Here is a 14,487-nt window from a genome sequence, read left to right as displayed (position 1 = left end):
ATATATATATATATATATATATATATAAACAATTTATCTGTGTTAACTATCTGTGTTTTTACAGGCATATTATATAACAATATAATAGCCAACAGCATGCCAGCCCATGACACCATATATATAGCAATAAATTAATACATTTTCTTAAAATCTTCAGTGTCATGTCCATTTTGGGGTATGACATCAAAACCCATGTGGGGCCCACATTGACCTGTTGGCTAATTAATTTAATTAATTTGTTACTCTGTGTTACTTGATGCTCTCTACAAGGGCTACACAAACACATTAAGTAGTGTTTTGTCAATGGAAACAGCTGACACGGGTTGTAATTAATGAGACAGTCTGACTCTGCAAAAGACACATGACCTCTCTACTCAGCTTTTGATTATACTGATAAACCACACACACACACACACACACACACACACACACACAGCACAGATTGAAGACACTGAGTGGCAGAAATTAACATTGCTTTTTTGTCATGCAGGTAACCTAAATATGCTGAAAATGACTGAGTAGATAGTCGTCAGACAACGCCCACCTCTTGCACAGTTTTGTTAGGAATGAGGAAGCAGTTTGTTATGTCTCAGAAAAGTGTCCCTAGGGTTTAGCTTGTTTAATTAATTTTTGTGGACTGAACTAGATAGACTGCCATAATCCAGCATTAAATGACCTTTAAAATAGCAAAATATTTTTTGTTACTGCTCCTACAATGATCTGCAAAAGTATTTTTATAGGGATAGTTAATCGTTTGTGGCATATTGAGACATATCCAACTAAAATAATTAATAATAATAAATAAATAAAAATACAAACCTTTACTTTGTGTCCCTATGTGACGTAGAGATAAAGCGCGTGTGTGGTTTTTAATAAATAAATAAATTTCCAGTTGGGAACGCTTGACACTGACCTCTGGTGGTCTTAGTGAATAAGTTCATTTTAGCAGATAGGAAAACGCTTTTGGAAAATGTCTTGTTAAAATATTTTAATATAGATGATCATATAATTATGGGAAACATTTCACAGCTCGTGCTGGCCACGTCAACAAAACCAAAAGCTTGTCTAACATCGCTTTCTCTCTGTCCTGTCAGCTCTGTTGTGGGCAGGTTGCCATGACACCGTCCAACAAATGAAGAGCGGATAGAGATGAAGGCTAGTCTTTTGCTGCAGTCAATAAAGTGAGTAAAATCAATTAGTTAAGAGAGTATTATGTTTAATTGACGGATATGTGATTACAGAAGAACATAAAATAAAAAATAGTTGATATTGCCCGTGGGATATTCAAAACATTCGTGAATGTCAATTGATAATTAACGATGATTTGATATTAAACGTTAGAGTTTGACTTCTTGATTAATTGAAATAGCTTAACTTCTCTATATTTTTGCTTTACAGTATCATACAATGTCATCCACTGTCCCTAAAGCGTCCAACTTCTCATTAGTGGATAAACTTATCGAGGATGAAGCCGAGAGAGAGATTCTGCTCTCCAAACCTACATGTTTTATCATCTTTGGAAAACCAGTGAGTTGTCAACATACATCTTCTTTTTCTCTCTCAAACATAAAAGTAGGGCTGAATTCACCTCAGTAAAAATAAATATATGTGTATATTATTTACATATATGTATATGTTCTCTGTTTCTTTTTTTCAGGGTGTTGGGAAATCTACTCTTGCCAGGAAATTAGCCAAGACTTGGAATTGCATCCTCATTGATGGTAAATGATCAATTGCCTTTGATGTCACATTGCCATTATTACAAATGGAGTTTCTGAATATTTAATGTTCACCCTTTTTAGATACAAATCTTCTCAACAGCCACATCAGTGATGAGACAGAACAGGGTATGCAGGTGTGTATCACTTATGTTTAGTTATTTACATGGTCACAATGGAAATGACTGATTCCCTGCAAAAATTCTAGCTGTTTCATATAAGATATTCTGCTATAGCTTTTTAAGATTCTGGCTGAAGGAAAAGCTGTTCCAGAGAAGATGATGGTCAAGTTAATTGTTGACCGGCTCAAGTCACCTGATGTAGAACATTATGGTAAAGATGTATTACACAACTGAATAAAAATGACTAGTTAACCAAATAAACAAATATAGAAACCTATTATATATTTTTTTTTGTTTGCTAGTTTTTTTTGTAATACTTGTCTGAATGAACAGGTTATGTTCTGGCCTGTTTGCCATCAATGTCAGAGGAATACCTGAAGATACAGGAACAAATAGACTTGATTAAAAGCCTCAGAATGCCACCAGACTTCATCATCAACATCAAGGTTTTTCATAATCTTAATAAATTGTGTTATTCCCTTCACACTTTGTAAGGATAATAAACGAGTGTGTTTATGTGTGCAGTGTGCAGACAGAGACCTGATCCGTAGGCTATCAGATGAGCGTCAACATCCAGAGACAGGCCGTGTGTTCCAGAGGGAGAAGTGGGACCCTGATGTGAAGAAAGAGTCACTCATGAAAAGCAGGAACAGAGAGAATGAAGAAGAGGAAGAGGAAGAGGAAGAAACAGAAGATCTGGAGGAGGAGGTAATACAACCAGCTTTTAGGTTTCTTAACCAGCTTGACTGTCATACATAAAATCAAAACAAACAAAAACTGTTAGAAATATTAACCACAGTTAATTTTGTGATTCCATTCCACACTCTGCAATTCATTAATATTAAATACAAAAATAAAAGAAAGATCACCGCAGTTTGATTGTTTAGTTTTTTACTAATATCAAGTTATCATGTGGTCCTATGTGAAGTTTGAGAAGGCCCTAAATTGGTCCTGGCCCCCTAAATGAGAACCAGTGTATTTCTGCAATGATTTATTTCCCAGACACTTTACCAAACCACTGTATAAACTATTTACAGTAAGTTTGCAACAAAAGTTAAGTTTCATAAATGATTTCAAAACTGCCAAATATTGAAGTTCTGTGCACAAATGACAAAATGCAATTGAAAATCTGTTTAAGATGGAAGAGTTAGAGCTTCAGAAAGACATGATCACACAGCTAGTAAGAGTGAGTGGAAATTACCCAGAGAACACCAACGGCAGGATCATGTGCTATAAAGAAACCGTCCTCAGGCCTCTAGAGGTAATGGCATCTATAGTATTGCACACTTACAAACTGTACAAACTATTTTAGAAACAATCAGCATTACGCTTATGTTGGATGTGTAGGATTACATGGCAGACCACAGTCCTCCATTTTTGTTTGAGCTGGATGGAAACAAGGATCCAGAGGATCTGTTTGAGGTGGGTGAACTCAGTCAAGCTGTAATGACTAAGGATTGACACTATAACATTTCAGTAACTGGTCTAATTCTATGAGAATAATTTAGTCCATTTCACAACTATATTGATAAAGGCATAGAGGAACTATACTGTTGGAATGAAAAATCTGAAGTTTTTGCAAATCTGCATGAATTTCTTTCTTCTGTTGAACATAAAAGAAGATATTTTAATAATGTTGATCGAGTCAGTGATGGAGTCAAAATATCTTCTTTTGTGTTCAAAAGCAGAAAGAAATTCATACGGGTTTGGAACAACTTGGGAGTGAGTAAATGATCACAATCTTAATTTTTGGCTGAACTATTGCTTTAGAATATAATTCTGTCTTGAAATCAGTAAAGCATTCAAATAATATGATATATAGACGGTTTCAACGGCATCAACATAAACAAACGTTACTGCGCATGCGCGCTTTTGTGAACCTAACTTAACTTCCGGTAGACTCCAAATAGAATCAATAACAACAGCCAAGTCCCTCTAGAGTAGATTTTTTTTGATAACAAACAAAATATGTTTGCAGCGTGGATCAGGCGGACTTAATGAAAATGCAAATTCATTATTTGCCAGCAGGAGATGTTTTAAAGCATAGACATAAAGCACGAGAAATAGAGGTTTCCCCAGTAACAGCTGTAAACAAAGCAGAGCTGGTACGCTCATACGCTGCTTTATCAGGCATATAACATAAGTCCTCCTTCAGAAATACAGCGATATAAAAACACCTGTGCCTGGCTTTGATATTTAAACATATAAATGTAAGGAATTATTATTAATAAACGTGCAGTACGTAACGTTACGTTACTCATGTTTATTCAACGAAGCCTTTTTGAAAATCGATCAGTTTTAAAAATGTGGCGAGTCTCCAAAAATAAATAAATGTATGGGAAACACATCCCGCAGCACAACCACCTGAGCCCAACTTCAGTCTACTCATCACCTTGACTTTAACTGCGTTTGTAGATGGCACCGCAGCCAGACCGATATACACAACACAGACCGGAAGTTAACTTAGGTCCAGGCGCGTGCGCCCGATGAAACCGTCTATAATGTAGTGATTTAAACACTAAACTTTACAATTGTCTATGCATGTCCACAGTCCGTAATGTCTCGTTTGGAGTTCATGGCTGTGAGATGTCCAGCGGTACCTGTGCTTTTAATGCCGCCAGAGGAAGCAGATCTTGCTGATCAAATGGACATGGTCAGTTACTGTAAACACACTCCTCTCTAAACTGACCTTCATTTTATGTGCCTCTTCACCTATTCTGTTTTTTTTTTTTTTTTAGGAGGAGCTGTTTCGGACTCTGTCGTCCTGTAGAAATATTGCACCAGGCTTTCACTGGCGAAAGAGTCGATGGTCCGGCAACTGTCCGGTGGCGCTCAAAGAGGGCAGGATCGTCAAGGGCAGACCCGAGTTTGCCGTTGGGTAAGTGAGAACAAATTTATTATAAATCAACTTTTTTATCCAGAGGGGCTGTTTATAAGGCTTTTCTCCCCACCAGATTCACAGATAAGTTCTACATCCTGTCATCTCAGGAAGCCCTGCAAAAGTTCATGGCGAACCCTCGATGCTACCTGCTGCCACACATACCCCACTTGCCTTGCAAGGTGTCTGTGATCGGCCCACCATGCTCAGGAAAGAGCACAACGAGTGCACTGCTAGCTGAGTATTATGGGGCTGTAGTGGTAGATGTTCAAGCGCTGATGGATCGTACACTTGATACGTTCACAGAAGACACGTTAGTCAAAGTGCGTCAAGATGCCACGCGCGCAGGCTTAGAGAAGGTCAGGACCAAGATGCAGCTTGAGGCTACAAATGTATCAGGTTAGAAAACACCAGATTGCCAAATGTACAAAACAAGCTCCATGGCATGTTAAAATCATTTCTTAATTTGTTTTTTAAGATGGAAAGATATTCTGGGACATCTTTAAGATGGCGTTTCTTTATTTCTGTAGGCAATGTGACAACTGATGAAGGAGAGTCTGGTGAAACTTACACAGGTGAGGTCAATCCACACACAACATGGATTTTACACCTCCTCAGTTTCATTGATAACAATGTATGTCCTGTGCTTTAACATATTGTTAACTGGTATCATTCACTTTATTTCTAGATAAACACCCAGTTAGTGAAATAAGTGAAAAAGGTATGAAGTTAAATAGTAATCCATTAGTTAAGATACTATGAAATATAAATACTATTGAATGCACCGTGCTACATTTATTATTGATATATAAAACTATATGAAATAAAACTATACAATAAAATATAAATAGTAGATTAAAAAACGTAAACTAGATTAAAACTCTAAACCACTGTAGTTCTAAAATGACTAAAACTAAAACTGAAATAAAATTAAAGCTAAATAGAAATATTCAAAACTACAAAACGAATAAAAATTAAGACCACACATTACAAAATTACAAAAAAAAAAAAAAAAAATCGAAAGTAAAACTGAAAATATAAAAATGTAATCTAATTCAAAATATTAATAAATACTATTATAATATTTGTACAAATAATATAACCCTGAATTGGTCATGTGCCCTTTTTACAGCAATAGAGGTGACAGAAGATCACCCAGATGTTCAAGCTTTTGTGGAGGAAGCTATGAAGAAAGCAGCAGAATCTCCAGCCACAGCTCCACGAGAGCTTTTTTTGGAGGTCTTTGAGAAACACATAAGAGAGGTAGAGCACTGAGCTTCCTCCTTTAGCTCTCATACTTACCATAGCATTATTTTTGTTTAAGAATGCCTGTGGGTTGTTAGATGGAGGCTGAAGGTGTTGAACATATAAGGGGATGGATACTAGACATTCCCAGCGGCAGATCCCAGCTGATCACTATTGAGGAACTACATAGCGCTGTAACACCAGAAGTCCTATTCTGTCTGAAAGACAATGATGGAGAGGGTAAGAAAAAGACATGCATTTTGATGTATATGTCTTGATTTAGACATCAGATAATATTCTATGGTTGTTCAGGCCATGATGTTCACTTAGTTGTGATGGTCACTTGTTGCTATTTATTGAAGGAAGGACTATACTAACCAGGATGTATGAACGGAATAAAGAACAGGTGGATAGCGCTGTGCTGGCCCGTCTACAAAAAGAAAGAAAACTGCAGAAGACACAAGACATCAGTGAGAGACTGTGAGTGTGGCTAAAATACAAGCAAAAGTTCAGAAAATATACAGTGAGAAATAAACTTTTTAAATCACTGGAGGTAATCCTTCTATTTTGCATTATTCTCTAATGTAATAACTTTGCAATTAAAAATATATTATTTCAAAATCCTCGAACTGCTTCCAGGTTTAAATGAGACATTCATTCAGATCAAATTATATTTAAAAGGATCCAGAAATTTTTAAGATACAGTTAACCATTTCTTATTTGTAAATGTAATAAAGTGGTGGTTTACATATTTAAAAATGGTGGTAAGGTACTGTTTTCAACCAATTTTCAGCAGTTTTCCTGCATTTTTGCAGGAAACACACTGAGGACTCAGATAATGGTTTACAGCATACTGACACCAAGTCCAAACTAGATACACTGCATGAGGAGTCAGGTAGTCTCTTTAACATCTCCCAATAACAGATACTCTGCATTCACACTGATATACTGCCATAATAATGTAATGTTACAAAGGTTATTTGTATTTCAAATAAATTCTGTTCTTTTTTTTTACCTTCTGTTCATCAAATAATAAAAAATGCATCATGGTTTCCTCAAAATATCAAACAGCACTGTTCTCAACAAATTAAAAATATTTATTGAGCAGCAAATAAACATTTTAGAATAATTAAAGGATCATGTGACACTGACAGCTTTAGTAATGGCTGCTTAAAATTCTGCTTTTTTCATTCAAATGTTAAAGTATGTTTTGATAAATAATTTTTTATATGTATTTGCAGAGAGTTTTGATAAGTATGATGAAGAAAAAACTCTAAAAGATGAAGGTTTGTAGTCTTATTGTTTATTATGTATCTTTATATTTCTTTCTTCAGCACTCAGTGTTATTAACCTTTACTTGAGTGGCAGTTATAACTTATAAGTTTATGGTGTTGGTTCATGGTGTTTATTTATACATATCTAAATATATCTGGGTGTGCAGAGATGGCGCTGCCAATGGTGTGGGCAAATGGTTATCCTGACGGCCCAGAGATGGAGGCTTTTATTGTGCAGCTGAAGCAATTTTGGACAGACTGGGAAAACATGAAGCACACGATCACCTGCAGCTATGCTATATTGGACATCAGCAACAAAACCCCTAAGGACACACTCCAAGAGATGATTTACCATATGGAGAGTATGTGGAGTGGACTATCTGACTGTTTCAGACTCTTTCTTTCACTCTAAATTAGCAGCCACTCCTTCTCACTCCCTATATCTTTACTTTCTCGTTCAGAGCCATTTAAGTACACAGCTATGAGCATATCTAGTGCAGACCTGGAGGAGGAGGAAGAGGCTCTACATGCGCTGAAACAGGCTGAGAAACGAGATGTTGATGAAGACGAGGAACAAGAATCAGAGGTTCCACCCATCATTAATGCAGCACTAATTACTGTATTTCTCGGACTATAAGTCGCACATGAGGAAACATATATACGTCGTACTGGACTATTGGTTCTTGGTTAATTAGAACCAAGAACCAAGAGAAAACATTACCGTCTACAGCCACGAGAGGGCGCTCTATGCTGCTCAGTTTTAGGACCCAGGATACATTTTTGCATTCAGATTTATATTAATTTTACTTTTTTTAAATTATTTAATTATTCCGCAGTTTGGGAAACCCTGACTCAGACCAACAATTTATACAAGAAAAGTGTAAAAACACTTGTTCCTAATTCTCAGAATATCATACCACTCTTTTGTTTCTGATGGTCTCAGGAGGATGCCAGCTTTAAGAGGAACCTGGGAGACACCAAGCATTTTTGTCCAGTGGTGCTGAAGGAGAGGGGTGTGCTACAACCGTGTCTGGATGAATATGCTGCAAAGTACAGAGACAAAGTCTATTATTTCTCCAGCACTGAGGCACAAGAAAAGTTCCTACAGAATCCTGAACTCTACATTTCTAACACACAACTACTAAAGGTATGAACATTAGTTTATTAAGATACCTGATAAAAACTCACTCACTTGTCGGCAGTCACAACATACCTCTGTTTTGTACTTTTAAACATCAAATAGAAAATGATTAATGTGTACAAATAATGTACATATAACAAAACCATTTGAATGCCACCAGCCACCTGCGCTGCGGGTCTTCTTGCTAGGAGTGAGAGGTTCTGGAAAGACCACCCATGGGAAGTGGCTTGCAGAGCAGCTGGGAGTCTTTCACATCCAGTTCCGAGAGCGGCTGCAGGAGCTCATCTTACGGAAGACCCAGAAACATGTGTCATATGCAGATGATACTGAACCCCCTGAGGAACCTCCAGAGGAGCTGCAGGGCCTGCTGGAGGCCCAGGGTCAGAGCACAGTGTCCTCTCCAGACCAGGATGATAAGCCAGATCATGAGGATACTGCGTCTGATAATCCTGACACAAAGGTAAAAGAGTGAGGTTTGTATTTTTGTCTTTAGGCATCGCTTGCCACAGAGTAACTGAAATTGTGTTTTTGTAGGAAGAACAAGTATTGACTGATGATGAGGAGGCCATAAAGGCATACCTGCAGGATGGAGATCCTCTCCCACTGGAGATACTGGAAATGGTTTTATTACAGTGGTGGAACCAGGAGCCCTACAAGTAAATGCTCATTCACACAAAAAGGACAAAACTAATTGTTTTGACCAAAAACCACACTTTTAAAGAGTTATCCTCCTTTAATATCTTATCTGCCTATACATTTTTAAACAACTGTAGCTTAACAAATCAATTTGGCACAGTGTTATTTTTATATTGTTTATATACTGTTATTTAATAATAAAGTAAATTAGATTACATTTTCCATTTTTAACTTTTATGTTCTTTGTCATGTCTTGTTTTTTTAAAAGTATTCTGCAAATGTTTGTATATAGCTTTAAATAGTCATAACATTAACATTCTAAGTCTTTTTAAGTTTAGCATCTAATATTTATATTTTAAGCCTTATTTAAATTATTTAAAATGTTTTTTTTTATAGTTTCAGTTTTAGTAAACAATAACAACACTGGTTTAAGACCATTTAGATCACAAACACTTTTGCACAGATTTAATGGCACAAATAACAATAACAATAACAGTAATATATTTGTTTTAGATATTATTATTATTATTATTAAAAGTAAAATATTCATAATACATAACTGTTGTAGTCTAATGACACAAAAATAACAAAAATAATATAGTAGTACATATGCCTTTGGTAACACTTTAGAATAAGGTTCCATTAGTTAATGTTAGTTAATGTATTAATTAACATGAACAAACAATGAATAATAAATGTATTACTGTATTTATTCATCTTCGTTAATGTTAGTTAATGAAAATACAGTTATTCATTGTTAGTTCATGGTAATTCACAGTGCATTAACTAATGTTAACAAGCACAACTTTTGATTTAAATAATGCATTAGTAAATGTTGAAATTAACATGAACTAAGACTTATAAATGCTATAGAAGGATTGTTCTTGCTTAGTTCATGTTAACGAAAGTAGTTAACTAACATTAACTAATGGAACCTTATTCTAAAGTGTTAACATGACTTTCATTCTGTATTAAACTGGAAAACAACAACGTGAGTTTGGATGTATGAAGATGACTAAATAATGAAATAAAGACATATTCGTAATGTTTTGGCAAAATTTCTCTCTCAGATCCACAGGGTTTATTCTGGAGGGATTTCCCCAAAACCAAGAAGAGGTGTCCTTCATGGTGGAGCACCACTTGTTTCCAGATGTAGTGGCAATGATGTCGGTAGAGGTTTCTGACGTGGTGCAGCGTCTCCTGCCTTCGCAGCTCACACGCTGGAGACAGAGACGAGACCGCAGGCAAGAACAGATGCGTCTGGTCATTAAGCTGAGGAGGGAACTAAGGGTGAGTTTTTACACCAAAACTTCAGCACTTGGGATATTAACAGCTGATATGTACCATAAAGCAGGTGAAACATTTTTCTTTTTTTGACTAAATATTCATTGGTCTGTGTCAAACTGCAGGAGCGGGCCATCATACAGAGAAGAGCTGAGCTAATGGCTGAATTTGCACCTAAAAGACACAGTCCGCTCTCTCTGAGGCCCCTCAAAGAACAGGTCATCGACTGCTGTCATTGTGTCTCGCTTCGCTGAACGGCTCAGACAGATTCTGACTGGATTTTTGTTGCTCCATCAGGATGAGGATGAGGAGGAGGTGCAAGAAGAATCGGAGGCGATGGATGAAGAGCAGCAGGATTTGGAGGAGATGGAGGCCATGCTGCTGGAGGAGTTTCCTGCTGTGGAGGAAGAGGAGGCAGAAGATGAGGAAACAGAAGCTGGTGCAGAAGAGAGGCTGGAAATGGAGATCAATCAGAGGTTTGAGAAGGATAACAACAACCTCACAAGTATGATGGTAAGGAGAACAGGCTGAAAGGGCATTTTAGGGACAAATTCCTGTTCAATTAAATTTAATAAAATAAAGTATGGATTGTTTTGTTTTTTTAGGACTTTCTAACAGACAACCAAATCCCCCGTCTGGTTATAAGCGCAGGCCGCTCGCCTCGGATTGTGAGGTACCAGCTCATACAGGGAATCAAACCTCTGATGGTTAACAGAGAGTCACTGTTTCAAATGTGCCAGCCAATCAGCTACAGTCTCGCCAGAAGACTCCTGCACAGATCCTTTAAATATCCCAGTGCCTTCGGATGCTGGGATCCTGTTAAGGTAAGGGTGGATATACAACAAATTTTCAATGAATATGAAAATAAAAGCCTAAAACAGCATAAAAATAAAAATGTTCTTGTAGTATGCAGAAGGAGATTTGATCCAGCCTCTGCAGGGCCCTTTCAACACCACCTTCCCTGTCATTCTACACCAGTTCATCTACTTTTTTGCATCCAAGGAGACACGTAACACCTTCATCCTCAACCCAATCAAATATCTTCGTCAACCACAGCCCAATCCTTCCTTTCCCATCAAACTTGCTATCATTGGCCCACCCAAAGCAGGCAAAACCACAGGTCAGTCATTACAAGTGTTTTTTAGACACTCAAAAATATATAATACCTAAAAAGCAATTGTTTTTGTAGTAGTTCATGGCTGCTTAACTGTGTGTACACTCAGTGGCCCAGGTGTTTGCACATGAATATGGTCTCACGCGTCTTTCAATTGGGGATGCAATACGTATGGTGCTCAACAACCAGGCAAAAACTGAGTTGGCTAATCAAGTGCAAAAGCATTTGAACCAGGGCTTGACTGTACCTGATGAACTGGCCATCCAGTGCCTGGAAGTGGCAGTAATGAGCCTGGTCTGCAGCACTCGGGGGTGAAGACCACAACTATATCCCAATCTAAGAATGTACTTCTGCCAGAAGAATAACCTATATGTGTGTGTCACTAAACATTGTGATCCTCAGGTTTGTGTTGGATGGCTTCCCTGTGACCAAGCATCAGGCTGAATTGCTGGAATCCTGCAGCATTATTCCTATGCTAGTGATTGAACTGCAACTGGACACTGCAGAAGTGCTGCGGAGAGGCCTGAGGGACAGAGAAAAAAACATCAGGTCAGACCAGCACATTTACTCAATTGTATTTAATTCCATTCAGCCTTAATTTCTATTCATAATTTAGATTTATTTATTTATTTACAATATTATAATATTTTGAACATACTCTGAGTTGAATGATATTACTCCTGAAAGAGTTTTTGGAACCAGCACACATTGAGTGAGAAAGGTTTGGGTTAATCGGCCAAGAGTTCAGGGTTTATGTAAAAGTAGGTTAACCTGGCTTTCTGGAGTACACACCTGCCGAAAACTACAACATGACAACGTGTATGAAGTTTTTTTTTTTTTCTGTGGACAGTGATACAAATTTTGTGGTATTGTGGTCTGGCATATTATTTATATTAAATGCAAATATTCAAACGTATGCCAACTCTCTCCAACAGGCCTTACCCAATGCATGGCAGCCCCCAGGTCCTAAATATTCGCAACTCTTGCTTCAGACGGGAAGTTGAAGCGCTCAGGGTACACTTTCATCAACAATATCACAACTGGACTCCCGTTGATGCTCACAAGAGCAAGTGGTGGGTGTTGGAGCGAGTTTTAGACGAGGTTCGCATTAGCTTGAGACATATTCATGATTACCTGGAAAAGATTCGCAAAGGTGAGAGCATGCAAATGATGCACAGCTGTCAAACAAGAAACACTAGTATTATACATTGTTAGATGACTTTGTTCTGTCGTTCTCACAGGCCAGGCAGCCTGTATAGACAGACTGTGCATCACCCCACGAGAGCTGCAGTCTCGGCTCGGGGAGTTTGGGCAGTACTGTCCAGTTAGCTTAGCTCTTCATCGCCATCTGGTGGACTGTTCACATAATACCTCACTGGAATTGGCGGCAGAGTTCAGGGGCCACTTCTACAAAATGGCCAGTGGGGAATTTCTAGAGGTAAAGGATCAGATGTTCCAGCAGCTCACAGAAATATTTGGTTTAATTCACTCACATCTCTCTTTATGTGTTTAATAAGAGATTTCTAGAGTCCCCAGAACAGTTTGTGGCTCCAGGTTGCCCTTACCCATTACCTCCGCCTTCACTCCTGCCTCATAAGCTCAGTGCAGGCCAGGTGAAGAGTAGGTTCCCTCAACAGGTGGAGATGAAGGGTTTCTGTCCTGTCACTTATCTGGATGGTAAACAGAGGTACAGCAAACACACTCTACAACACTTATGGAAAGAATAACCTTACTTTTACTGTAGTCTTGCTCACTTTAATTATTAATAAGCTACATTTTTAACTTCATCCCCAGTAAAAACACATTCCTGCCACCTTATTCTCTTCACCTGTAGGTATGAGGCCTTGGTGCGTGGAAACATGGAATTTGCTGTCGAGTACCAAAATAAGATCTATGTCTTTGAGAATGAAAAGAAACAAGAAAGATTTCTCAAGTGCGTAGTTATTTTGCAGAGGGGATTCCTGATTGGCTAGTGCAATTACTTTGCCATTACAGAAATAAAATAAATGTTAAAATAAAAAACAGGTAATTCACAACAGAACTGTTCTTAGGTCACCTGAGACTTACTGGGACCAGAAACTTCCAAATAAACTACCTCCGTTGGAAGATCCGGTCTCACTAACCTCTTTACCGATTCTGGGCTATTTGGAACAAGTAAGAGGGGACTGAAACACAGAATCTGCTGCTTTTATCTACCTAGAAATATTGCTCACATAATTGTGTAACCATCAGTTAACAATGTTTTTAACAAGTGGTAAAATAGTGTTAAAAGCTTTGTAATTTATTTGCAAACCATAGTTGCATTTGCTATATATTATAGTGTTTTTTTTTTCCTCAATGTTTTTTGTCTCTTGTAGAGTGTGGCAGTGCCCATAATCAAAGCCATGACTGCTGTTGGTCAACTCAAGCCAAAGTTGCCCTTTCTCAGTGTGAAGAAATCTGCTATATTGTACTTGGCCTTTCATCTGAAAGGTGGCTTTAAATATCTTATTTTATTCCTTTTAGAAATTGAAAATGAGAATTCATTCATTCCCTCATTCATTCAATGTAAGATGTTTGCAAGGCTAATTAAACACTTGAAATCTTTCTACCCTTACACTCTCACAGCGTTCAACAGCAGGAACCCAGACTATATTCGTCAGAAGTACAAAAAGAAACTTCAGAAGTTTGAGGAAAGCTGTGAGCTCATCTCATACCTGAGTTCCACCATGAAGACACACAGATCCCCTCACAACATGCCCCCTGGTTTTGCACAGAAGCTGGACAGGTTTCTGGCCCTGGAGAAATCCACCAAAACAGCCTCGGGTCTGATACAGCTCGGGGGAAGTTAGAACATAACTTCAAATAATAAAAACCTTGAGTCAGACTCACCACATCACGATATTTGACAGTAGTGGTTGATTAGTCAAATTCATAAATATACATTTTGAGAGGACTTTGTTCATTTGTATTTTTCAGTGGACAGTTAAATGTATGAATGCACCTAATAAATACTTTTAATTTATTTTTGTGATGTATTCGTGTATTGAACGTTTGCTGTTTTTTTTTTTTTGATTAAGAACTTAATGGATAACG

The 14,487-nt window shown here is 37.6% G+C and overlaps 1 protein-coding gene across 2 annotated transcripts; it reads left to right on the top strand.

Moving 5' to 3' along the window:
* The first annotated feature begins 384 nt into the window (after window positions 1-384).
* ak9 (adenylate kinase 9) lies at window positions 385-14,416 on the top strand. Of its 2 annotated transcripts, XM_052585529.1 has the most exons (39): window positions 393-490; window positions 1,095-1,181; window positions 1,399-1,527; window positions 1,658-1,721; window positions 1,803-1,855; window positions 1,955-2,051; window positions 2,174-2,286; window positions 2,366-2,548; window positions 2,979-3,101; window positions 3,188-3,262; window positions 4,392-4,493; window positions 4,579-4,718; window positions 4,795-5,117; window positions 5,249-5,293; window positions 5,407-5,439; window positions 5,851-5,981; window positions 6,062-6,203; window positions 6,326-6,443; window positions 6,779-6,858; window positions 7,205-7,249; window positions 7,405-7,599; window positions 7,699-7,823; window positions 8,181-8,384; window positions 8,539-8,838; window positions 8,913-9,034; window positions 10,085-10,304; window positions 10,424-10,516; window positions 10,596-10,811; window positions 10,904-11,122; window positions 11,205-11,418; window positions 11,522-11,723; window positions 11,815-11,961; window positions 12,348-12,565; window positions 12,654-12,850; window positions 12,930-13,099; window positions 13,247-13,345; window positions 13,464-13,566; window positions 13,770-13,884; window positions 14,020-14,416. In XM_052585529.1, the coding sequence occupies exons 3-39, from the start codon at window positions 1,408-1,410 to the stop codon at window positions 14,241-14,243; spliced, it is 5,370 nt and encodes a 1,789-aa protein (XP_052441489.1). In that variant the 5' UTR covers window positions 393-490; window positions 1,095-1,181; window positions 1,399-1,407; the 3' UTR covers window positions 14,244-14,416. The 2 variants fall into 2 exon arrangements, with proteins under 2 accessions (XP_052441490.1, XP_052441489.1); XM_052585530.1 differs by lacking the exon at window positions 5,407-5,439 and having other exon boundaries at window positions 385-490.
* The last annotated feature ends 71 nt before the right edge of the window (window positions 14,417-14,487 follow it).

This window comes from Carassius gibelio, chromosome B20 (genome assembly GCF_023724105.1).
Source record: "Carassius gibelio isolate Cgi1373 ecotype wild population from Czech Republic chromosome B20, carGib1.2-hapl.c, whole genome shotgun sequence".
In the NCBI taxonomy this organism is placed as follows: domain Eukaryota; kingdom Metazoa; phylum Chordata; class Actinopteri; order Cypriniformes; family Cyprinidae; genus Carassius; species Carassius gibelio.
The sequence above is the reverse complement of the archived record's forward strand: the minus strand, read 5'-3'. Positions and strand labels throughout refer to the sequence as shown.

Coding starts and splice junctions, on each gene's coding strand:
- ak9 (XM_052585529.1), top strand. CDS start 1,408: ATGTCATCCACTGTCCCTAAAGCGTCCAACTTCTCATTAGTGGATAAA. Junction 7,824..8,180: donor ACGAGGAACAAGAATCAGAG/GTTCCACCCATC, acceptor TGATGGTCTCAG/GAGGATGCCAGCTTTAAGAG. Junction 10,305..10,423: donor AGCTGAGGAGGGAACTAAGG/GTGAGTTTTTAC, acceptor GTCAAACTGCAG/GAGCGGGCCATCATACAGAG.